The 26223-nt window shown below is 46.2% G+C and overlaps 1 protein-coding gene across 3 annotated transcripts in view; it reads left to right on the top strand.

Annotated features, from left to right (window-relative positions):
* Positions 1–23534, top strand: part of STMN4 (stathmin 4) — a 29656-nt gene extending 6122 nt beyond the window's left edge. For all 3 annotated transcript variants that reach the window (XM_063123767.1, XM_063123766.1, XM_063123768.1), the window contains 5 exons: positions 12505–12605; positions 15982–16077; positions 19986–20194; positions 22554–22745; positions 23250–23534. In XM_063123767.1, coding sequence (XP_062979837.1) covers positions 12505–12605; positions 15982–16077; positions 19986–20194; positions 22554–22745; positions 23250–23309 — 658 coding nt within the window. In that variant the 3' untranslated portion in view covers positions 23310–23534. The remainder of the gene's footprint in view (positions 1–12504; positions 12606–15981; positions 16078–19985; positions 20195–22553; positions 22746–23249) is intronic.
* The last annotated feature ends 2689 nt before the right edge of the window (positions 23535–26223 follow it).

The raw sequence follows: 26223 nt of genomic DNA, 5'->3' as shown, positions 1-26223 counted from the left end.
TCTATCAAAGGCACAATTGTGCTAATCTTTTCTGGAAAGAATCAGTAGATGGGTCATCTAATCACACCATCAACTCAGTGGTGCTAGTGAGTTTAACAAGGGCATTGTCTCATTGGGCGGCCCTTTGTTCCTCTTGTTTGAGGTCTTTGTTAGTACAGGTATGGTCAGTTTTTGTTTTTGTTTTTAAATGCAGATTCTTGAAAGAGCTGCCTTTCAAGAAATCAGAATCGAAAGCTCCACTTCTTTGCTATCTCTTGCCAAAGCTCCTTTTAAAGCCACCCCAATTGGTGGGCATCACTACATCTTGTGGAAGTGAATTCCATAGTTTAACGATGTACTGTGTGAAGTCCTAGATCCCTCCTTAAAAATTGTACAGAGGCTGATCTTAGGGACATGTTATATATTTTTGTTAGTTTTCATATTTGAGTTGAGTTAATTTTACATTATTTAATAGCTTGCATGCAAAGATATTCATGAGAGTATCTGCAAATTCTCAGTTTATGAGGTCTAATATTTGATGCCTTCCAAAACAAGCAAAAGATGCCAACAAGCTTAAAGCACTCAGATTTCAAGGTAAGAAGTGCCCTGATGCTGGATCAGACCAAGGGTTCATCTATTCCAGCACTCTGTTCACACAGTGGTCAACCAGCCATTGGCCAGGGATGAACAAGCTGGACATGGTGCAACCACACCCTCCCACCCATATTCCCCAGCAACTGGTGCACACAGGCTTACTGCCTCGATTACTGGAGATAGCACACAACCATCAGGGCTAGTAGCCATTGATAGCCTTCTCCTCCAGGAATTTATCCAACAACCTTGTAAAGCCATCCAAATTGGTGGCCATGACTACATCCTGTGGTAGCGAGTTCCATAATTTAACTATGTGCTGTGTGAAGAAGTACATCCTTTTATTTGTCCTGGATCTCCCACCAATCAGCTTCATGGGATGAGCCTGGGTTCTAGTATTTTGAGAGAGGGAGAAAAATGTCTCCCTATCCACATTCTCCATATGATGCATAATTTTGTACACCTCTAGCATGTCTCCTCAGGCTGTAGCTACACCTAAGGTTTATCCCAGGATTGTCCTGGGGTCAAACCTGTTCATCTAAGTGCCACACAGGGCATCCAGCGCTCAGGCAGGGACGAACCCGGGATGATCCTGGGATAAACCTTAGGTCTAGCTACGGCCCCAGCCTCCTTTTTTCCAAGCTAAACAATCCCAGTTGATGTAACCTTCCCTCATAGGGGAGATGCTCCAGCTCCTTCATCATTTGAGTTGCCCTTTTCTGCAATTTTTCCAGCTCTATAATATCCTTTTTTAGGTGTGGTGACCAGAACTATACACAGTATTTTAAGTGTGGTCACACGATAGATTTGTATAAGGGTGGTATGATACTGGCGGTTTTATTCTCAATTCCTTTTCTTATAATGCCTAACATGGAGTTTGCCTTCTTTACAGTGGCTGCACACAGGGTGGACATTTTCATCGAGCTGTCCACCACAATTCCAAGATCTCTTTCTTGTTCAGTTACCGCCAGCTCAGATCCCATTAGGTTATACCTGAAGTTGAGTTTTTTTTGCCCCAACGTGCATCACCTTACACTTGCTGACATTGAACCGCATCTGCCATTTGGATGCCCACTCTCCCAGCTTGGAGAGATCTCTTTGGAGCTCTTCACAATCCCTTTGTGTTTTAACAACCTTAAATAATTTGGTGTCATCGGCAAACGTGGCCACTTCACTGCTCACTCCTAATTACAGATCATTTATGAACAAGTTGAAAAGAATTGGTCCCAATACCGATCCCTTTGGGACCCCACTATTAACTTCCCTCCATCGGGAGAATTGACCATTTATTCCTGCTCTCTGCTTTCTGTTCTTTAACCAGTTACTGATCCATAAGAGGGCCTCTCCTCTTATTCCATGACTACTAAGTTTATTCAGAAGTCTTTGGTGGGGGAATTTATCAAAAGCTAGAGATACTTCCTTTTATCTATCCTAAATCTCCCACCATTCATCTTCATGGGATGACTCCAGGTTTTAGTACTTTGAAAAATGTCTTCTTTTCCATTTGCTCCACACTGTGCATAATTTTGTACGCCTTATTGTTGTCTCCCAATATTTGCCTTTTTTCTCAACTAAACAGTCCCAGGCATTGTAACACACATTTTATACAGTGTATGTGACGCATGAAACACACTTTAATACATTATGTCAGTAATCTTGAAAAATGCCCTGTAATGTGGGCCACCTTCCAGTATTACTAATTGGGTCCTTTAGAAGGCACCTTAAACCATGGCTTTAACTATGGTGGTTAAGCCAGAAAGCCAGGCCATGTTCAGAAGATACCTTTAACCATGGCTTTAACCACAATGATTAAGGCGTTTTGCTTTATTCACCATAGTTTAAGGTGTCTTCTGAACACAGCCCGGTCACCAGATGACATGTTTCAAGACTAGGTGGATTTTGTGACTTTAACTCTGGATTTCCCATATAATGTCTTGGTCACTACAGTACGCAAGCTCCTTGCAATGTACTTTTATATATAATAAGTTCGCTAAATGCAATCCTTCTACACCCAGCTTCACCCCAGTTACTGAAATGAATTCTAACATCATTTCTAAAAGATGCTCAATCTTGGCTTGAACTAATTGTCCCTGGGCAAAGATGTAGAAATTATTTTGCTAAGGAGAGTGGAATGGGTTTAAATTGTCTTGGCAGCATCCACGGGGTGGCATAGATTGCCTCTGGAGCATCCCTTCCTACCCTCTGAAGCAAAGATGCTGTGTTCCCTTCTGCATCTGAAGAACCCGCCTTGAAAATAGCATCTTTTGTGTGACATCATCCCTTGCCCACCTGGCTCACCAAGGAGTTACTCAGGCAATTCCTTCTTCCCAAGAAGATGCTGCCCAATCAGCAGGCCCTGTGAGCACAGCCAATCACTTGGCTTAGAGGTGATGTCATGGTGAGCGCTTGGCAGCCTAGCGGATGCTAAGTGGATCTTTTAGCATCTCTGCCTGGAAGGAAGCGAGCGAGAGGCTGGGAGCGGCTGGACCAGGCGCTGCACTTATAAGGGGGTGAGTAGCAGCAGACATAATATGCGAGCTCCCCCCATCCCATAAGGAGCTGGGGCTGGGAAAGGGCAAGGAAGTGGAGAAAAACTAGGGGAAGGAAAAGAATCTTTCTGCCCAGTATAAAAGTTCTTTCCTGAGGAAGGAGGGCAAGTGCTGGACCCTCAAAAGCGCAGGGGGTGGGCGAGCGGGCACAGTTAGGACACTAAGCATGGACAAGGCTGTGGTGAGCCAGGATCCTTTGTCCCTGGTTTTTGGAAGCCCGTGTGCAATTCTCTGCACACTCTCATCTATTCAAATGACATTTTTTTCTCTGCACAGTATAATATAATAATTTCTACTTAAATGCCTCTATCCTTCTCTCTCCACACCATGATAACTTTTTATCAATCACACGATTATTCATCCATCCATCCATCCATCCATCTATTAATCCATCCGAGGTTTCGTCATTCTTTTCTTTGTATCGCCACGTGCAGGCATATTCACCATGTGGACCCTTTCTTTCTTTCTCACTCCAAGTCCTTTGCCCCTCCTTCCCTTCCTCCTCCTTATCATTTAATTGCATGTGTGCACAGCTGTGTTTCTTAACATTTTGTATAACGAGAACTTGCTGTTTTCTGCTTGTGGTCTGTATAAGAGAACTCATGCTAGAGGGTCTCAACAACACCACTGTTTCTCATGATATAAAAGAATTTTTTGTATTAATTGCAAGAAAAGGCTGCCTGGTGGTGCCTGGCAGGGAGAGGGAGCAGGATTTCAGGGTCATCACCACAGAAAACAGTTATGCTTAAATAAATAAAAAAAAGGTGGGGGGGGGGGGGAAGAAAAAGAAAAAAAGAAAGTCCAAGTCATGTTAGTTCTCATTGGACATAGGCACTTTGGGCGGAAGAGAGGGAGACACAGGACTTTTCTTTCTTCCTCTGTTCCCAACTGCTCATGCTGCTCCACCATCTACTTGTGATCTGCAATGAACTCACTATGATGCACAGTAACAATGAGCTTGTGTGTCACTATTCTATGGGAGAACACACACACACACACAGAGAGAGAGAGAGAGAGAGAGAGGGGGGGGGGGGGAAATTGTATTGGATGCAGGATTCAACTTCCTGAAAATCCTAGTTCTAACTTTTAAAAGTTACTGATTTATTGCAGGGTGCCCCCCCCCCCCTAAGGCTGGAAAAATCTGAAGGTGTGTGGTCAACACTTGCTACAAACTCAGGACCCAGAGAAATGCCTGCATGAGGTTTTCTGAGGACAGGGGTGGGGCTCCCGTGCCCTACAGAGTTCCTTCTTGCCCAGAAATTTTTAAAAAACAAAACAATACCCTGCTAAAATAGGAGCAGTTATGTAATTTTTCCCATCCACGTTGTTTGTACAGGTCATGAAATTCAGCTTTCTTAGTGCAGAATCTGGATTGCCTGGATAAATAATATTGGGGTGGCAGAGAGGATGTAATAGTTTGCAGTGTCTACAATTGCTTGGAAAGGGGAGAGGATGAGTTATTCATAAAAGATAGCTCCCCCCCCTTTGAAGCATCTAATAAGTAGAAAATTAGCTTGGCTAACTTAACGAAGGAGCTCCTTATACTGTGACACACAAACAGTCCTTTTATCCCTGTTCCCAGTAGTTCACCAGGCTTACAGGTGGAGTCTTTTCTCTTCAGAGCTGCTTTACCAAAAAGTATTCCAATAGCTACAGGCAAATCCCACAGGCGGTTCTCCCCAATTGGGGGAAGTGGACTTCTCCCAATTCCTGCATCACCCTACTTTTACCTCTTGCTCACACAAACCAAAATAAACCCAGACTCGGCTCACGTCCACATTATGCTTTTCTTTACACAGAAAATACTCCTGTCTAGAGAAAAGGATGCACAAGGGATATCGGAGCCTAATACTAGTCAGGACTTAGTGAGGCTTAGCTCCAGAAGAACCCATTTTACTTCCCATTGTTCAGCCTTGGAACGTGTGCAGCGGTAATAACGAAGCAGTACCTGAGAGCATGTGCAGAGTGCTTTCCCCTCAATTCTAGGAAAGAAATGAAAACATCCAAATGCTAATGGATTTGTGGTGACTGAACCCATGTGTATATCTAGCCAGGAAACTGCGACTGCCTCTGGATTTCTTAACATGCTTCATGCCACAGAATGCATGTCTACATATGGGTTCCATGCTTCTCTCCCCACCCCCATGGAAATTCCTTCCATGTAGCTAAAAGCAGTCTCGTTGTGACATGTTAAAGCCTTAACAAATCTTTGTGTGTGGCATAGAGTAAGTCAGCATAGCATGATGATGGAGAGCCATCTTCATTATATCATTGGATCTTTTTTTTTACTTTTGTGTCCACTACTACAGCCTTCCCCAACCTGCTGCCCTCCAATTGGCCTTCTGGCTTGGAATAATTGGAATTGTAGTCCAACACATCTGGAGGGCTCCAGGTTGGGGAAGGCTGCACTTGAGATACCAAGGGGACGGAAGACCCTTTCTCCTTTCCCCTCCTATCCAGTCATTGAAGCATAGAATGAAAACTGCAGTGACGTGCAGATGGGTGGAGAGAGACCCTTCCTGAAATATTTCTTGGAAAGGGGAGAGGATGAGTTATTCATAAAAGATACCTTCCCCCCCCCCTTTGAAGCATATTCACCCCTCCCTCTCTCTTTTACCTGTTCTATATGCTGTTTATTTTAAAAATAATAATAATAATGGGATGAGCGTTGCTTCTCCCTGGCTCTGACATTTAAAAATGGAGGCTCACCATGTGACAAGGACCACTCCTCCACTTCTACCACATTTATGCTAAGTGTATAAGGAATAGTTTGGGGCGAAGGGTAGAGAAGTGGAATAATTGCTGGAGGAGAAAAAACACAAGTGCTCGCTCGTAGAAATGGGCATTAATATTTCCCCTTCTCGTTTTTTTTTTTGTGGCTGCGTGTGGTGGAGATTTTTTTTAACTGTTATTGGTTGTGAACAGAAGCAGTTTTAGATAAATGGCATGCAAATGAGGCAAATGAATAAACACATGGACATAAATAAACACATAGACATACGTACATGTATTGATGTTCTCTGGGTTGTTGCCTTTGTAGGTGGTTTGAAAGCAAGGTCTTCCGGCATTTCCTCCTCCTCCTCCTCCTCCTCCCTGCTTGTTTTCGGCTTGAATGAGCTCATCCTATATTATACGGGGCTGTGGTTTCCTCCTCCCTCCCTTACTTATTAAGCACCAGAGCATCCCTGGTGAAACCACTGAGAAGGCGTCAGCATCTCTTTTGCCTGCCTCACATCACCAGTTTGCTCATCCCCCCACCCCAGAACCCACAATGCCACCCCCACCCCAGCCCTCCTTTTATTAAGGGAACTCTCTGCAGGAATCATCTGGAGAGGGCTCCGCAATGATCAGGGGATGTGGGGAAATCTCTTAAGCAGGCGAAGCGAGCTGTTGGCAAAGCCTTTGAGCCTGCGAAGGCATAACAAAGGAAAGTGTACCTGTCCATCCACCCTGAATCGCCACAACTAGCTCCTCTTGTAGGAGAGCGAAGGGTGCTGCTGCGGCAACTTTAATTTTAGAAATTAAGCCGTGCACAAGAAGTGGGGGCAGGAGGGCTTCAAGAACATCCTGGATTGGAAGAACCAGTATATGAGAGAGAGAGAGAGAGAGAGAGAGAGAGAGAGAGAGAGAGAGAGAGTTGCGTGGGTTTGGGGAAGGGTGCGTGTGAAGGAAGTTTCATCATCAAAGTGAGTTGGCAAGATTGCTTCCGAGAGCATGTGCAGAGTGCCCCATTTCCCACTACTGTGAAACCTCAGCCAGCTTCTGGACACCTGAGAACTTTATTGGTTTTATGTTTGAAACAGATGGCTACCAAAAAAGGAATTAAAATACATTTTAGAAAAAAACACAACCCTTGACCTAGGGCTCACCAGGGCTTAACCCCAGAATCTGCTTTCAGTGCCAAGGCTCAGCCCTGAAACATGTGAAATGACCATAAAGAAAACAGTGCTTTCGAGTATTTGCCACATGCCTGAAGAGCCTTATCTTCACTGGTTTTTGGAAGCAAGTGGGATATATTATCTGCATCGCAACAACCACACCCCACGTCCACACTAATGTCTGGATGTTAGAGTGGTTGCAAGCTCTCTTCTATCCCCTGGAAGTGCCCCCAGTATCTCAGCAAACATGAGTTTTTTAACGTGCATTCAGCAAGATAGCTAATGTATAATCCCATCCTCAGGACACTGGTTTCTGGAGACAACATCAAATTCAGTGACTTTTGTTGTGTGAAATGCAGATATCTATTTAAAATATTTCTTGACTGCCTTTCAGGGCAGGAGACCTCCCAGGGCAGCATACAACAATAAAACACTGTTTTTACTGCACACGTTTTGCACAGTGTGTTTATTTTATTTATTACACTTATATATCGCCCCCATAACCATAGCTCTCTGGGCGGTCTACAGAAATTCTAAAATTAAGATAAAAACGAGTATACAAAATTTAAAATTCTAAAACACAGAACATATACAAAGCATTAAAAACCGTTAAAAAACTAAACATGTGAGTGATTAAGATGTGCCGCCATATGCCTGGGCAAAGAGGAAAGTCTTAACCTGGCGCCAGAAAGATAGCAGCATTGGTGCCAGGCGAGCCTCGTCAGGGAGATTGGTCCATAGTCTGGGGGCCACCACCGAAAAGGCCCTGTTTCTTGTTGCCACACTCCGAGCCTCTCTCGGAGTAGGCACCCAGAGGAGAACCTTAGCTGTTGAACGTAGTGACCGGGTATATTCACGCCGGGAGAGGTGTTCTGTCAGGTATTGTGGTCCCAAGCCGTGTAAGGCTTTATAGGTCAAAACCAGCACCTTGAATTGGGCTCGGAAACATACAGGCAGCCAGTGCAAGTGGACCAGAGCAGGTGTTATATGGTCGAAAATTCTGGTTCCCGAAATCAATCTGGCCGCTGCATTTTGCACGAGCTGCAGCTTCTGAACCGTCTTCAAAGGCAGCCCTACGTATAACGCATTGCAGTAATCTAACTTGGAGGTTACCAGAGCATGGACAACTGAAGCCAGGTTATCCCTGTCTAGATAGGGGCGTAGCTGGGCCACCAACCGGAGTTTCTAGAAGGCACTCCGTGCCACTGAGGTCACCTGAGCCTCAAGTGACAATGATGGATCTAAAAGAACCCCCAAGCTACGAACCTGCTCCTTCAGGGTGAGTGCGATCCCATCCAGAACCGGCAGAACACCCCCCCTTCCTGTCAGCGGTGAAATGCATACAAGTGGCTATAAGGTCAAGCCTCTTTTCATAAGTGATGCTAAGAATGTTTTTTTTAGACTGAGATGCACTACTCATGCATGTTGCTGATGCAGTTCAGAAAGTGGGCAAACCCCACCGGTTGCAGTTGATATAGGTCTTTCATTTGCCTTGTATTGCAAAAGTTGTGTCACTTGTGAAAACGGACTGAAAGTTGTTTCCGCTACCCCCAACACACACACACACACACACACACAGACTGTCAGCTGGGAAGTTTCTCTGCAGCTGCTGGGACTTATGTAACCAGTGAGGGGGAAGATCCCTGAAGTTTGACAGAAGCTGTATCAGATGGGGAGGTAATGAGTGTGTATATAGCCACAGCACATGCAGCTAAATATGGATTTGGTTTCACTACGGTATAAGTTTGGAGGTCAAACACCATTCACTCACATGCTCCAGCCCTTCCCTCATACCTGCTGCAGGGGTCCCCAACAGCCTCCTAGCCCAGATCCTACCCGGCTAGAATATCTTACACCAAAAGTCAGGGTGAAGAAAGACAGCCTGGCGATTAATGGGTTGGGTGTTCATATCTATTAGGGGAGTGCAGGGACCCCCCAATCCGCTACGTGACCTAATCCGGAAAATCCAGATCAGGCCCGATCCTCTTCGTGCTGCTCCGCCCGTCTCCCGCTCCGCTCCGCGGAGCGAGATCCAGCTTCGCCGCCGTCGCTACATGGATGGCGGCAGCGGTGGCGCAAGATAAGCCACCTCCCTTACCTGCATCCATCACGGGCTTCAATTGAGGCCCCGGTTGAAGCCGGAAGAGGCCTCGCCCTTCACTTCTGCCTTCAACCGGGGCTTCAATTGAAGCCTGCAACGGACACAGGTAAGCGTCCCTCCTCCCTGCTCCCTTACCTGCCTCCTCCCTGCGCCCTTACCTGCACCGCCACTGCCGCATGGATGGCGCCGGCGCCGGCACCAGGTAGGCCAGCCCCCCGCCCACTTACCTGCATCCATCACGGGCTTTAATTGAGGCCCCAGTTGAAGCCGGAAGAGGCCTCGGCCTTCACTTCCGCCTTCAACTGGGGCCTCAATTGAAGCCCGTGACGGAGGCAGGTAAGTGTCCCTCCTGCCTGCTCCCTTACCTGCCGCCGCTGCCGCCACATGGATGGCAGCACCGGCAGCGCCAGATGAGTTCCCCTCCTCCCCACTTACCTGCAGGTGAAGCTCCGGATTGAGGCGATCCTCTTCGCCTCGATCCGCAGCCCCCCTGACTCTCTTCGCCTCCGCCTTTTCCGGAGGTGAATTAGGCCGCCTTGCTCCTACTTCTCTGAACCGAAGCGAAGCGGAGCACATCCCTAATATCTATATAATCTTTCTCTTATAAGATGCTTGTTTAGGGTGTGTCAAAAATCTCTGTTGCCCCAGAACATGCATGGTTCTGAACACGCATGGTAAACCCATCAACTATACTCTTAAAATGCGATTAATAAGGAGGGCCATGTGCAACCTCCAGCTTGAGTGGAAATATTCTGAATACCAGTATAAATCAAGCCTTCCCATTTCTTACATGCCAAATTTATGCAGAACTCAGCTATTCTGTACAACTGGGGGATGTGACTGCTTCATAACAAACAAACAAACAAAAACCGCTCCTTGATTGTTCTTGCTTTGCTTCCCCTCGACACACATAATTAGACTTTGGTTGGACATTTTGCTCTGCTTGTCTGCCATTCCTTTTCTAAGCAAGATGGCAGGCCAATGGCCCTAGTTCCCACTGATTCCTTAAATGAGTTAAACCCCTTTTCAGCTGAGCAGCTGCTGTCCCATGTTCCTGGTGCTGAATAGTTCCCATTGTTTGGGTCTTGCTTTCCTTCCCCAGCTGTGAGTGCTGTGTTAACACACTGGGCTCATCTCAGACCTGGTTCCAATCTGTTGTGAGTGCTGATTCAAACTGTCAGTTGGCCGTCAGCCAGAATGGGTTAGAGCACCACTCACAACTCCTCTTTGCCACTGAATGGAGCTCAGTTGCCTGAATTGGTTACAGAATCATTCGCCTGACCGTATTTTTACGTGGCTAAAACAGCACAATTGACTGGGTTGATTTTAGCATGATGAGACACAATTCACTGTTGCCCCTTCTGATTGCCAGGACTCAGTCTTGGAGCAAGAGAATTCATGATGAACAGTGCCTCTGAACATATGCCAAGTGCACATGCCACACTGCCTAGCCCTGTGCCTTTTCCCATGGGGGAGGAAGGCAGTTGGGGTGGCAATTGTTATTGTACATGAACATTGATGGCGCTTTATAAATAAATATTAATATTAATGATATTAATAATACAAATGGCAGCAGGGGAAAGGGTTCAAGGACATAACGGGCTCAAGTTAAAGGAAGCCAGATTCCAGCTGGACATCAGGAAAAAATTCCTGACTGTTAAAGCAGTACGACAATGGAATCAGTTACCAAGGGAGGTGGTGGGCTCTCCCACACCAGAGGCCTTCAAGAGGCAGCTGGACAACCCTCTGTCAGGGATGCTTTAGGGTGGATTCCTGCATTGAGCAGGGGGTTGGACTCGATGGCCTTGTAGGCCCCTTCCAACTCTGCTAATTTATGATTCTATGAGGTCTCCAACAGTGAGTCCTCAGCACAGGTTGAATTGGGCTCTCCCATGCTTCAGTTTCACTCCTGGTAAAATTCCTCGCTACTTCGCAGACAGGCAAACAAATAACTGGAAAAGCAGACCGTTCTGATTTGGCCCTTACACACTGAAAATGAGAACAGGACATTCCAATATTTATTATTAGTTATTTAAATATATATATACCAACTTCCACTACCAAATCACAGGGAGGTGTAGAAAATTCATTAAAACAATTAAAATAAAAAACAAAACAAAGACACAATAAAAATGAAAATAGGGTATATCCTCCTGCACCTGCCACCCCCAAAAGGGTATCAACTGGGCTAAACCAGTCATGTTTCAGCGCAGGACCATATTATGACTGACTCCAGTTGGAAAAGTGAATTGAAACATAATGGGGTGGTTTAGTGAAGTCTTCCTCGGGGTTGGAGGTGCATTTGCAAACAAGACCAGATTGAGGGAGTCAAATCTACAGTGTCTCTTACAACTCATGGAGGAAGTAGAAGGATGAGCAAAACTGGGTGAGCATTTAGTAGTGCTTGCAGGAGCACTGGCCAAGTCCCTTCTCTCCTAGTATCATTTCCCACTCCAGTTGTGAAGATCTGTGAAGGAGGCACATGGCTAGGAAGAGGAGGGTATATGCCAGGAAGCTGAGTCTGGTGGATTCAGAGGAGGGCAACCAGGATGATCAGGGGTCTGGAAACAAAGCCCTATGAAGAGAGACTGAAAGAACTGGGCCTGTTTAGCCTGGAGAAGAGAAGATGGAGGGGAGACATGAGAGCACTCTTCAAAGACTTAAAAGGTTGTCACACAGAGGAGGGCCAGGATCTCTTCTTGATCCTCCCAGAGTGCAGGACACGGAATAACGGGCTCAAGTTAACGGAAGCCAGATTCCAGCTGGACATCAGGAAAAACTTCCTGACTGTTAGAGCAGTATGACAGTGGAACTAGTGACCTAGGGAGGTTGTGGGCTCTCCCACACTAGAGGCCTTCAAGAGGCAGCTGGACAACCCTCTGTCAGGGATGCTTTAGGGTGGATTCCTGCATTGAGCAGGGGGTTGGACTCGATGGCCTTGTAGGCCCCTTCCGGCTCTGCTATTCTATGATTCCCAGTGATGCCAACTGGATGGCATCTGAAGGGACTGGAAATTTAGCCTGACAATGCCTGGTGGCTCAAGGATGGATGAAATACAAATATTCAGAGCTCCTTGCCTCCCCTCACACTTTCAGGCGAATACAAAATAAAGAAAATTGGTCAAAATGGTCAAAATTGATTAATTTGCACCATTTGTGCAGGTTCCAGATTTTTCTTGGAACAGAACCTGGGTTATCAGGGTGCAGAATTTTAATTAATTTTTGCACAATCTGTGCAATAGCTCCGTCTACACTAGAGGGTGGTGGTAGACTGACACACACACCCTGCCCCTTCTGTATCACAGAAACTGTAACGTCGTGGCTCTATGTTTCCTTGCTTTCCATGAAAAGGGCAACTACTCTAACCAAATTCACCTGCATGCACGCTTGTTTGTTTGTCTCTGCAGTTTGCAAGCAGGCACTTCGCTGCTGGACACGATCTTCACCCACTTGGACACCTGCCCAGTCAGCAGAAGGCCCAGAACTGCACACATCATGACGCTGGCAGGTATGGAAACACAGGCAGCGTCGCTGCTTAATAAACAAACAAGGCCATAAGAAGAACTCTGGCCGGATCCGACCAAAGATCCACGTGGTCCAGCATTCTATTCCCACACTGGCCACCAGCCAACCAACCCATCAGTTTCTCCAAGGAAGCCCCAAAGCAGGGACATCAAGGTATAGATCAAGGAGGGCAACCAGGATGCTTTAGGGTGGATTCCTGCATTGAGCAGGGGGTTGGACTCGATGGCCTTGTAAGCCCCTTCCAACTCTGCTATTCTATGATTCTATGATCAGGGTCTGGAAACAAAGCCCTATGAAGAGAGACTGAAAGAACTGGGCAGGTTTAGCCTGGAGAAGAGAAGATGGAGGGGAGACATGAGAGCACTCTTCAAATACTTCAAAGGTTGTCACACAGAGGAGGGCCAGGATCTCTTCTCGATCCTCCCAGAGTGCAGGACATGGAAGAATGGGCTCAAGTTAAAGGAAGCCAGATTCCAGCTGGACCTCAGGAAAAACTTCCTGACTGTTAGAGCAGTACGACAATGAAACCAATTACCTAGGGAGGTGGTGGGCTCTCCCACACTAGAGGCCTTCAAGAGGCAGCTGGACAAACATCTGTCAGGGATGCTTTAGGGTGGATGTCCAGTTGTTTCAGTCTCTCACATGTCCAGTTGTTTCAGTCTCTGGCCCTCTGCACTGTGCAGTCTATCTGCCATTCCATTGATTTGTCTGAGGACTGATCAGCATGGTTGCAGGGTAATCAATAAAACCACAAACAAGGGCAGCAGTTGATATGAAGCAAATACATCCAAAGCTGAAAAGCAGGCAACTGCGAGGCGTGAGAGCTGAGGCGTGTATATTAAACAATTAGTGCGCTACATAGCAAAAACAACAGGAATCCGGTTTTACTCCTGTTTCTCCATAAGACAGCTTCTTCAGAAAATTGCTGTTTCTTATATATGATTTTGTAGGCACCACTAACGAGCATTCGCTGTGGGAAGGGAGATAAGACAAATCTTTTAAGATGTTTTCCTGCCCCAGAACAGGATAACTCACCGCCACTGAAGCATATTGGGACCTGAGTATCTTCCTTTGGGAAAACAAATATGATGTTTTAAGAGAGAAATGTCTTATAGATTTGTCTTATCTTCATTCCCGTGGTGTATGCATCTATGGAATCATAGATAAGGGTGGTTAATAAGCCACAGGGCTTGTTAACCACCCTTCATGTGCCATTTGCATGCCAGCTGGATTGACATCATTACCCTCATCGGCGTGGCTTGTCGAGATGTGGGTGGGGTGGCCAGCAAAGCATCCAGCAACCCTAAAACAGGCCATGAGTTTGGGGTTATTATTATTTATTTATTTATACAGCACCATCCGTGTACGTGGTGCTGAACAGAGTAAAACAATAACATAGCAACACCCTGCCGCAGAGGCTTACATTCTAATAAATTCATAATAAAACAATAAGACGGGGAAGAGAATGCACCAAACAGGCACAGGGGAGAGTAGAACGAACAGTATAAAAGTAAGATCAAAGTCAAGTTCTAAAAGCTTTAGAAAAAAGAAAAGTTTTTAGCTGAGCTTTAAAAACTGCAGCTGAACTTGTAGTTTGCAAATGTTCTGGAAGAGCGTTCCAGGCGTAAGGGGCAGCGGAAGAAAATGGACGAAGCCGAGCAAGGGAAATAGAGGCCCTTGGGCAGGTGAGAAACACGGCATCAGAGGAGCAAAGAGCACGAGCGGGGCAATAGTGTGAGATGAGAGAGGAAAGATAGGAAGGAGCTAGACTGTGAAAAGCTTTGAAGGTTAACAGGAGAAGTTTATAGTGGATTCTGAAGTGAATTGGAAGCCAATGAAGAGATTTCATAAGCGGAGTAACATGGTCAGAGCGGCGAGCCAAGAAGATGATCTTAGCAGCAGAGTGGTGAACAGAAACCAACGGACTGATGTGAGAAGAAGGAAGGCCAGTGAGAAGAAGGTTGCAGTAGTCCAACCGAGAAATATCCAAGGCATGAACAAGAGTCTTGGCAGAAGAGACAGACAAAAATGATCGAATCCTGGCAATATTATACAGGGAAAAACGACAGGATTTAGCTACTGCCTCAATATGAGGAATAAAGGGGAGAGCGAGGAGTCAAATATAAAGCCAAGACTACAAGCTTCCTTGACTAGAGTGAGTGTAACATCATTGACAGCCTCACTGGCTTTGGTTGTCACAACAAGCCATACTGGTCAGGGTAACTGGGTAAATCCGGCCAGTATGCGACAAAACCTGCAGCGAATTTAACTAGGGCGCCGTGGCTCACAAACCACCCTGCAAGCGTGTGAACCAGGTCTGAGAGAGCTCAGCTTATGAAAGCTGAGTCAAACTGGAGATCTCCCTCACCCTGAGGGACACTTGAGGGTCATTCCCCTAGTCCCTTTTCACTCTTGGCATTTGTTATGAGATGAGGAGGAGGAGAGTAAAGGGAGCGCTTGGAGGCTGCTAATGGCCAAGGGCTTCCTTCATCCTCTCCTGGGGCAGAGGCAGCTGTCACCAGGGTTAGCCACGGAGTGGCAGGCAACCAGGCAGGAAACATAGAATCATAGAATCATAGAATAGCAGAGTTGGAAGGGGCCTACAAGGCCATCGAGTCCAACCCCCTGCTCAATGCAGGAATCCACCCTAAAGTATCCCTGACGGATGGTTGTCCAGCTGCCTCTTGAAGGCCTCTAGGGTGGGAGAGCCCACCACCTCCCTAGGTCACTGGTTCCATTGTCGTACTGCTCTAACAGTCAGGAAGCTTTTCCTGATGTCCAGCTGGAATCTGGCTTCCTTTAACTTGAGCCCGTTATTCCGTGTCCTGCACTCTGGGAGGATCGAGAAGAGATCCTGGCCCTCCTCTGTGTTACAACCTTTTAAGTATTTGAAGAGTGCTATCATGTCTCCCCTCCATCTTCTCTTCTCCAGGCTCAACATGCCCAGTTCTTTCAGTCTCTCCTCATAGGGCTTTGTTTCCAGACCCCTGATCATCCTGGTTGCCCTCCTCGGAACACGCTCCATGGTTTTATGGAACTCCCAGTTTCAAGAGCAGCATGCCAGTAAAAACCAGTTGCTTGCAGGTGACGGAGCATCACTAGGAGAGGACTATCGCCTTTATGTCCTTCTTGTGTCTTTGGCCACGGTGGGAAATCTAGGCTGGATGGACCCTTGGCCTGATCCAGCATGGCTCTTCATATGTTCTTTCCACATGAGTAAAGGCCCTTTTGGTGTGTGGGTGTGTGGGTGTGTGCTTTGGTATTGTGTGAGGGGAGTCTGAGAGGTGTCGTTCCCTAGTAAGGATAGAAGCATCTTTTTAAAAACTTTCCTTGGTAATGTCTTTTTTTTTTCTCTACAGCGTACAAAGAAAAGATGAAGGAGCTCCCCCTGGTGTCCCTCTTCTGCTCCTGCTTCCTCTCAGACCCCTTAAACAAACCATCTTATAAATATGAAGGTAGGTGCACACCAAGCCATTAAGTCTCAGAGGTTTGTGGAATCGGGGGTCCAACTGGCTGATTCCAATTTGCTGGGCTCCTGTCTGTGTGAGCATTTTCACGAATGATAGATTGCACCACTTTTGAAGTTTCTCCCATTCCCAAGGGCTCCGGATTGGCTTCAACGTAATATATTATATATGATAATACGTTATAAATCTAGTTGACATGCCATGCATTATGCATTATTATATTCTAGACAACACCATGCAAAGACACCCACACTCCGGAGATGACACATGAGGCCACATTGATTTCCTATTTCATCCTATTGTAAAGGTTTATTGTAACCCACTTTGAATAAAAATACCGTTTTTCTTTTCTTTTTACATGGTCGCTTAGGCTTATGCTACTCTGTAGCTAAGATGGAGCCAAGTGATTAATGCAAACTAGACATCCAACTTCAACCCGGGTCTTCAGTTGATATAAGAACGTGACCCACTTCACATGTTAGCCTCTAAATAAGCCATGTGCCTGTAGTGATTCACTTTCAACAACAGCTGCTACAGGCATTCACAGCTGGACAGTTCTCTGAGATCTCTTCGCCCCTTCTTGCTTCCAGCAAGGAGACAGCCATCATTGGTCACTTACCCTTCAAACAGTCCTTCTGTTGAGCAACCAGGAAAGCAATGCTTCCTTTTTCTTTATGGCTTGGCAGTGTTTTCTTGCATTTGGGAGAAGTGAAGAACAGGCCGCTGAGGTGCTGAACCGGGGGGGGGGGACTATTTTTGTTTTTAAATGGTTAAAAAACAAAAGCCACCTTTCAACTCTAGGTCAATAAAACCTTTCCACATTCATGTGTTTGCTGGTATACCCCTCTATGGCCCTGTTCAGAAGACAACTTAAACCACGGCTTTAACCACGGAGAATAAGGTGTGTTCAGAGGAGGGCAACCAGGATGATCAGGGGTCTGGAAACAAAGCCCTATGAGGAGAGACTGAAAGAACTGGGCATGTTTAGCCTGGAGAAGAGAAGATGGAGGGGAGACATGAGAGCACTCTTCAAATACTTAAAAGGTTGTCACACAGAGGAGAGCCAGGAGCTCTTCTCGATCCTCCCAGAGTGCAGGACACGGAATAACGGGCTCAAGTTACAGGAAGCCAGATTCCAGCTGGACATCAGGAAAAACTTCCTGACTGTTAGAGCAGTACGACAATGGAATCAGTTACCTAGGGAGGTTGTGGGCTCTCCCACACTCGAGGCCTTCAAGAGGCAGCTGGACAACCCTCTGTCAGGGATGCTTTAGGGTGGATTCCTGCATTGAGCAGGGGGTTGGACTTGATGGCCTTGTAGGCCCCTTCCAACTCTTCTATTCTATGATTCTGAACAGGGCCTATGTCTCTGATGTTTGCCCAACGTCATCTCTAAGATGATGTTGGGCAAACACCCAGTTATCACAGGACAGGCCTCACATTGGCAGCAGCCTGATCCAAACTGGGGCCCAGATGATATCGGAGTAAAAAATAAGCCAAGGGCAAGGGCGGAACCAGGGAATCTTCTACAAAAATATTGTTAGTAAAAGATTTATTAAAGTGCCAGGTGCCTACGCGTTTCGAATGCGGTTGCGTTCTTCCTCAGGGCTTTATCTAAAAAACAAAGAAATCTTTTGTATCAAAATATTTACAATTGAAAGCATTTTCCAAGTAACCGTGCCATAAACATATATAATATCTAGATAGAAAAAGTTTAAAATTATTATTATTATTATTATTTATTTATATAGCACCATCAGTGTACATGGTGCTGTACAGAGTAAAACAGTAAATAGCAAGACCCTGCCGCATAGGCTTACAATCTAATAAAATCATAATGAAACAATAAGGAGGGGAAGAGAATGCAAACAGGTACAGGGTAGGGTAAGCAGGCACAGGGTAGGGTAAAACTAACAGTATAAAGTCTGCACAACATCAAGTTTTAAAAGCTTTAGGAAAAAGAAAAGTTTTTAGTTGAGCTTTAAAAGCTGCGATTGAACTTGTAGTTCTCAAATGTTCTGGAAGAGCGTTCCAAGCGTAAGGGGCAGCAGAAGAAAATGGACGGAGCCGAGCAAGGGAAGGAGAGGCCCTTGGGCAGGCGAGAAACATGGCATCAGAGGAGCGAAGAGCACGAGCGGGGCAATAGTGTGAGATGAGAGAGGACAAAACAAATTGTATAACGAGACATACAAATTGCAAACAAAAAAGATGTAATACATCATCATTCAGCCAATTGGAGTATCTATGCAAAGTATAACAATCAAGAACAAATCGTCTATGTCACAATAATCGAGAACAGTCTTTACTTATTTACACTGATGGTGCTATATAAATATAATAACAACAACAACAACAACAACAACGTTAGTGCAGTTGTCTGCAGAAGCTCCCAGGCTAGCATGATACAGAAAGAAATGAGATATCTAGATATTATATATTTTTACGGCACGGTTACTTGGAAAATGCCTCCAATTGTAAATATTACAATACAAAAGATTTCTTTGTTTTTTAGATAAAGCCCTGAGGAAGAACGCAACCCCGTTCGAAATGCGTAGGCACCTGGCATTTTAATAAACCTTTTACTAATAATATTTTTGTAGAACATTCCTTGGTTCCGCCCTTGCCTTTGGCTTATTTTTTACTCCCCTATTGGGTTTTCCTTCTTTTCGCCCCAGATTATTATTTATTTATTTATTTATTTATTTATTTATTTATTTATATAGCACCATCAGTGTACGTGGTGCTGAACAGAGTAAAACAATAAAATAGCAAAACCCTGCCGCATAGGCTTACATTCAAATAGCATCGTAATAAAACAATAAGAAGGGGAAGAGAATGCACCAAACAGGCACAGGGGAGAGTAGAACGAACAGTATAAAAGTCAGATCAAAATCAAGTTTTAAAAGTTTTAGAAAAAAGAAAAGTTTTTCGTTCGGCAACATAATTTGAATTATTTCCAGAGCGGGCTAGGAGGTTGGGCCCATTATTTATTTATTTACATTTATATACCGCCCCACAGCCGAAGCTCTCTGGGCGGTTCACAAAAGCTAAAAACAGTAAACATCAAAAATACACAAAATTAAAAAACCATCAGAGACATAAAAACAACAGTATAAAAACAGCAGCATCCATTTAAAACAACAGTTCTGGGATCCATTCAAAAACAAACTTCACGTTCAATGCCTTTAAATGCCTGGGAGAAGAGGAAAGTCTGTTAGGAGTCTGATGTATTGCACTCCCTCAGAGCATGCACAGAGTGCAAGCACACGTCAGCAGAGACAGAGGTCACTGGCAACAGGCAGATGTTCACAAAGTGAAGGAATACTCAGACACAGCATTTTGGACTACTAATCTAAGTTTACTTTACAAGTATTTACATAAGCATAACATAGTTGAGGAACTTTACACAATAACTCTTCACACAAACTCTCCATACTCTTCAATCACATGTCACATATTAATAGCCTTGTGAGCCAATCCTAGTGTCCACATGCAATATGAACACCGGATTGCATCACCAGGCTTGTGTTGCTATGCCTCAAGAAAAAAAACATGGGCAAACAGCCTTGGTCAGAGAGCCATCCAGCTGCACATCCTGGCCGCTCTCAAAGACCTTGAGATGGCTATCTCAGAGGTTGTTCACTTTGTTCTTCGGTTCCAGAAAAAAATCCACTTGGATATGAACACTTTCAAATCAAATACCTGACAAAGTCTTGACCTGGCGCCTGAAAGATAACAATGTTGGCACCAGGTGAGCCTCATCCGGGAGATCATTCCACAGTCAGGGGCCACCACCGAAAAGGCCCTCTCCTTGGTTGCCATCCTCCGAGCTTCCCTTCAATGGCTTCATAGCACAAGCAGACCTTAGCATCTCCTTCCCTCCCTCTCTCTTCCAGTAGACACGGTAGACCTGACCTGGTGCGTCATTTCTGACATGGAGGTCATCGAACTCAACAAGCGCACCTCGGGTCAGTCCTTCGAGGTTATCCTTAAACCGCCATCCTTTGATGGAATCCCTGAATTCAATGCCTCCCTGCCCCGACGCCGTGACCCCTCACTGGAGGAGATCCAGAAGAAACTAGAAGCTGCCGAGGAACGACGTAAGGTGAGAACCAGTCCAGTACCTGGTTGGTAAAGGTGGCAGAATTGTAGGTGCCTTATATTGAGAATGAAATTTCATAGGGATAAATGGCAAGTTCTACATTTAGGAAATAGAAACCAAATGTACAGTTACAAGATGGGGGATACTTGGCTCAGCAATACTGCGAACGAGAAGGATCTTGGAACTGTTGTAGATCGCAAGCTTTATATGAGCCAACAGTGCGATATGGCTGCAAGAAAGGCAAATGCTATTTTGGGCTGCATTAATAGAAGTATAGCTTCCAAATCGTGTGAGGTACTGGTTCCTCCCTATTCGGCCCTGGTTAGGCCTCATCTAGAGTATTGCATCCAGTTCTGGGCTCCACATTTCAAGAAGGACGCAGACAAGCTGGAGCGTGTTCAGAGGAGGGCAACCAGGATGATCAGGGGTCTGGAAACAAAGCCCTATGAAGAGAAACTGAAAGAACTGGGCATATTTAGCCTGGAGAAGAGAAGATTGAGGGGAGACATGAGAGCACTCTTCAAATACTTGACCTAGGGAGGTTGTGGGCTCTCCCACACTGGAGGCCTTCAAGAGGCAGCTGGACAACCCTCTGTCAGGGATGCTTTAGGGTGGATTCCTGCATTGAGCAGGGGGTTGGACTCGATGGCCTTGTAGGCCCCTTCCAACTCTCTGCTATTCTATGATTCTATAATTCTACTAATATCCTATGACAGCCTAATATCCTATATGCTATGGGAGCCTCCTCCAACTGCCAGATGTTTTGAACTACAGCTCTGAGCATCCTTGGCCATTGGCCATGCTGGCTGATGCGGGTGAAGCCCAGAGCATGTGGAGGGCTACCCTATGCTGCCAGCAAAACGTTTCATTACGTTAGTGCTGTTGTATGTCAGCTTTAAGGCGCATGGTCTATTTATTTATTTATTGCATTTTTATACCGCCCAATAGCTGAAGCTCTCTGGGCGGTTCACAAAAATTAAAACCATGACATTTCAAGTAACGCTCCAAATGCTAGCACAGCATTTCCAAGGCAAGAATTGGCCATGTGCTGATCCACAGAAGTTCCCATAATGAGGAAATGTGTGTGGCTTGCCAGCATGTGAATTATTGATCGGCCATTAGGGGGCCTCTCTCATTCATCGTTGGCCCTACCTGACCTTGACAGACAGTTATGAATGGGCCTTCCAGCCACAATGGCCCGTTGTGGAGGACGAATGAATTCCTTTCCACAGCTCAGTTTCCCTTCTGTCAGAGTAACCAGATCCAACATTAACCCATTTGCTGTTAACCAGGGATCATTGCAAAGATAACATGGATAGATTTATTTGTTTGTTTAAAAGATTTATAGGCCGCCTTTTAGGGAAAACCCTTCCAAGGTGGTGTGCAAAATTTAAAGCCACAAAACACAGTCAATCAATGATAAAATAATAATAATAATAATAATAATAATAATAATTAATAATAATAATAAAATAATGAAATCAATATTAACAATTAAAACCAGATAACACCATATATAGAACAGCACCCAATCAAGTCCCTACTCTGATATAGACCAAGGTAAATAAATAAGTCATTAGGTCCTGTTTGAAGGCCTATAATGGTGGAGTCCAGCAAACATCAAGTGGAATAGAGTTCCACAAACTGGGGACCACCACCTTGTGCCCAGCAACTTAATTGATTTGGCAGGTGGGCACACAAACAGAGCCCCCAATTTTGATCTCAGAGTGTGGGTGATATGGGTGAAGGAAGTCCTTCAGGTATGAATTGATCACTTTAGGAAGCCTTGGAAAGATTGTCATTACAGATCCAATCTCATTGCTACCACAATATGGACCGGAGGAGAAGGTCTAGTGAATCCAAGATGGCAGCACACAAGACTGGAATTTGATGGACTGGGTTTCTCAGTGCAGTTGAGAGTACTGTGGGTGGCCTGGGATTTTCCGTCATATCCCTTCATCACCGATAATCAATACTGTATATGTCTATATTTGATTGAGGGGAGACATGATAGCACTCTAAAAGGTTGTCACACAGAGGAGGGCCAGGATTTCTTCTTGATCCTCCCGGAGTGCAGGACACGGAATAACGGACTCAAGTTAAAGGAAGCCAGATTCCAGCAGGACATCAGGAAAAACTTCCTAACTGTTAGAGTAGTACGACAATGGAACCAGTTACCTAGGGAGGTTGTGGGCTCTCCCACACTAGAGGCCTTCAAGAGGCAGCTGGAGAAGCATCTGTCAGCGATGCTTTAGGGTGGATTCCTGCATTGAGCAGGAGGTTGGACTCGATGGCCTTGTAGGCCCCTTCCAACTCTGCTATTCTATGATTCTATGATTCTCATTTCATTTTGTGGGTTTAGTACCAGGAAGCAGAGCTCTTGAAGCACCTGGCGGGAAAGCGAGAGCACGAGAAGGAGGTCATCCAGAAAGCCATTGAGGAGAACAACAATTTCATCAAGATGGCCAAGGAGAGACTGATTCAGAAAATGGTGTCCAATAAGGAGAACCGAGAGGCACATTTAGCCGCCATGTTGGAACGCCTGCAGGAGAAGGTGAGGAGTCAACAGCAGAGAGGTGGGTTGGACTAGGCCAAAGAGTTGTATGGTAGGCTCCAATGGATGGAAGTAGAATAAGGAGAACGCCCCCTTTTCACTGCTAGTGTCATTGTAGCATCCTAGGGGACCACCAAGATCAGAATTCAGCTGCGTGGCATCATGATAGTTAAGCAGGATTGAAATGGGTTTAATCTGTAGTGTAGACGTGCCCATAAGGCTTATGAGGTGCCTCCCTATAAGAAGAGCCCCAAGGCTGGATCAGACCTAAGGCCCATCTAGTCCAGCGTCTTGCTTCCCTCAAGGGGCAACCAGGTGCCCCAGATAGGACATGAGTTGGGCAATAGCCCCCTACTGCTGTTGTTTCCAGACAATTGGCATGTGTCCTCTGGCCCTGGGGGTAGTATATAGCCATTATGACTCATAGCCATCCTATCATTTATCTAGTCCTCTTCTAAAGCCATCTATGACCATCGCCATATTTTGTGGCATTTCTCTCCCCAGGATAAACATGCCGAGGAGGTCCGGAAGAACAAGGAGCTAAAGGAAGAGGCCTCCAGGTAGAGAGGCCCCCACGGCACGGAACAGTTTGGACTGACAGCTCCAAGGGAAGATGGTGGCAGGCGGCGGTCCTGGAGGCCGCTGCCTCAGAGCAAAGTGTTGACTGACGAATTGGGATTGTCCTCTGCTTTCGTTGTTTGTGAATGTAAAGAATTGATTGGTGAAGCCATCGCGTGTGTTTCAGGGAGGGAGGGAAACAGAAAGCTGGGAGGAAGACGTGTGCGTATCTGGGGGTGGGGAGGGGGTGGGGTGGACAACTAGGGACACCCCCCAAATGGTGGGGCGTTCTGGCCCAGGTCCTGACATTTTCCCACACCGGTCGTGGAACCCAGTTAACAGAGGGGTGATAGGAATGGCAGGTTATATGGGGAAGGTGTGGCAGAGGGTTTGGGGGTGGGACCGGGGTGGGGGGGCAAAGCAGAAAGATACGTGAGGTAAATTTGGTGATGGGCTGGGAGCAAGCAGAGGAAGTGACGTCACCTCTGGGGTGAGTGTTGTCTTGTGTGTTTTGCCATTAATGTCGGTCACCAGTGTGAAAAAAGAAACTCATTTTTGTCTTTCCTTCGTAACTCTTCACCTTGTCCCTTCACACCGAGGCATTGCAAACCTGCTGTTGCTTAATCGAAGGTGGCTGTGGTGGGTTTTTTTTTAAAGCCACAGACCTTTGTTTTAAAAATAATAATAATAATAATAATAATAATAATAATAATAATAACAATAAATACTTTTTGCCAGAGACTCACCATTGTCAAGTATGAACGTAATTCACCCCCACCCCCCACATCTTCTTGCCCCCTGAAATCGGAGCCAATACGGCAAGCCCTGGAATGCTGCAGGGTTTGGAAGAGTCACCTTGAGGTGAATCAAGAACAAAAATGATTCTTTTAAAACCCTCTCGGAGAGGGGCGCTTATGGGTGCATGTGGCCCTAGAGCGTAAAACCAGCGGCAATGGTGGAATTTAAGGCTGATAGGAAGGGTGTGTGTGTGCGCGTGTGTCGTTCTTAAGCAAATCCTCACAAATTCAGTTTCCTCACGTGAATTCTGATTGCTACGATGGCTCTGGTTAGAAGGAAAGGAAAGGAACCTCTCGTGCAAGCACTGAGTCATTACTGACTCTTGGAGGGACGCCAGCTTTCGCTGACATTTTCTTAGCAGGCCTTATAGCGGGGTGGTTTGCCGTTGCCTTCCCCGGCCGTTATTACCTTTCCCCCAGCTAGGTGGGTACTCATTTGACCGACCTCGGGAGGATGGAAGGCTGAGTCGACCCGAGCCGGCTGCCTGAAACCAGCTTCCGCTGGGATCGAACTCAGGCCGTGGGGAGAGTTTCAGCTGCAGAAACTGCTGCTTTACCGCTCTGCACCCCCAAAACATTCCCGATTGAGAAAGAAGGTGAAATAACTCCATGGCGCTTTCTACACCATCATTTTTTGGAGGGATCATCCCTGTGTGTCCAAATGATGCACAGGGGATCCCGGGATCAGGGAGGGATGATCCCTCCATTTCCCCAGGATAACGGAGACCTCAGTTATCCCAGTTTTACATGCGGTCCTGGGATGATCCCGAGGACTGCGGACGGTGTGGGCACCCATCCCAGCATCTTCCCTGTTCCCCATGAGTAGCAGGCGTCATCAGAGGAAAGGAGCCGGGACAAGGGGAGTCCAGGGCCATCGGGGGTCGGGTGGGCAGCAGGGTCGCCCCCTTTTTTTAAAATCTTTTCATTTGGCCCTTTTAAAAAAAATGGCAGCCACGACGGGCGCGTTGCCCGTGTTGTCACGTGGCCCGTTTAGACTGAGAGCGACGATCCCAGAAGCAGGTAAGTCCGAGATCGCCCCCTCTACACCTGTAGGTGTAGAAAGGGCCCCTGTATAATGTATTAGATTTGGCAAGATAAGACGTAGCCTTGTCGTTTCTTTAAAATTTGTCGCCAAGAGAAGGTCAAACGAGACGTCCCCCTGCAAACGCATCCTTTGCAATTAGCTGCTTAGATTGTCGGATAGGAGCTTTGAGAGGGGATAATCTGGAGAAGGGGAAACGGGGGGGGAGGGGGGAGGCTTAATCCTTTCATTGCCGACCATTTTCCTGCTTAGGAACGCAGGAGGCCACCTTATCCCAAGTCATACCCTTGGTCCATTTAGCTCAGTAGTACAGACACTGACAGGCAGCAATAGCTCTCCAGGTTTTCTTTCATATCTCTGCTTGGAGATGCCGGGGATCTCAAACCTGGGACCTTCTGCATGCAAGGTAGATGCTCTGCCACTGAGCTATTGTCCCGCCCACCCACAAGCTATCCCTGCTACTTCTCCATTCCTCCTTCCCCTTGAGGTTCCAGATGTGCATTTACCAGCATGCAGAGGATATTGGGCTGCAGCTTTTAGAGTGTGTGCAGCCATGCACTCTCCGGGAGTTGTAGGATGACTCTATGGAAAGGAGGACCAGGCTCCTGTATCTTTAACAGTTGCGTAGAAAAGGGAATTTCAGCAGGTGTCATTGGTACACATGCAGCACCTGGTGAAATCCCCTCTTCCTCACAACAGTTAAAGCTGCAGGAGCCTTGCCCTCTTTTCTATCTGGCCACTCTAGTATAGCTCCTGTAGCTTTAACTGTTGTGATGAAGAGGGAATTTCACCACGTTCCCCATATATACAAATGACACCTGCTGAAATTCCCTTTTCTATGCAACTCTTAAAGATACAGGAGCCCTGGCCTCCTTTCCATAGGGTCACCCTAGGGAGTTGCACCCCATCATTATCTGAGACATTGCTAGGAATCATAGAATAGCAGAGTTGGAAGGGGCCTACAAGGCCATCGAGTCCAACCCCCTGCTCAATGCAGGAATCCACCCTAAAGCATCCCTGACAGATGGTTGTCCAGCTGCTTCTTGAAGGCCTCTAGTGTGGGAGAGCCCACCACCTCCGT

This window comes from Elgaria multicarinata, chromosome 4, assembly GCF_023053635.1.
Source record: "Elgaria multicarinata webbii isolate HBS135686 ecotype San Diego chromosome 4, rElgMul1.1.pri, whole genome shotgun sequence".
Taxonomy (NCBI): Eukaryota; Metazoa; Chordata; class Lepidosauria; order Squamata; family Anguidae; genus Elgaria; species Elgaria multicarinata.
This window is presented reverse-complemented; position numbering and strand designations above follow the sequence as displayed.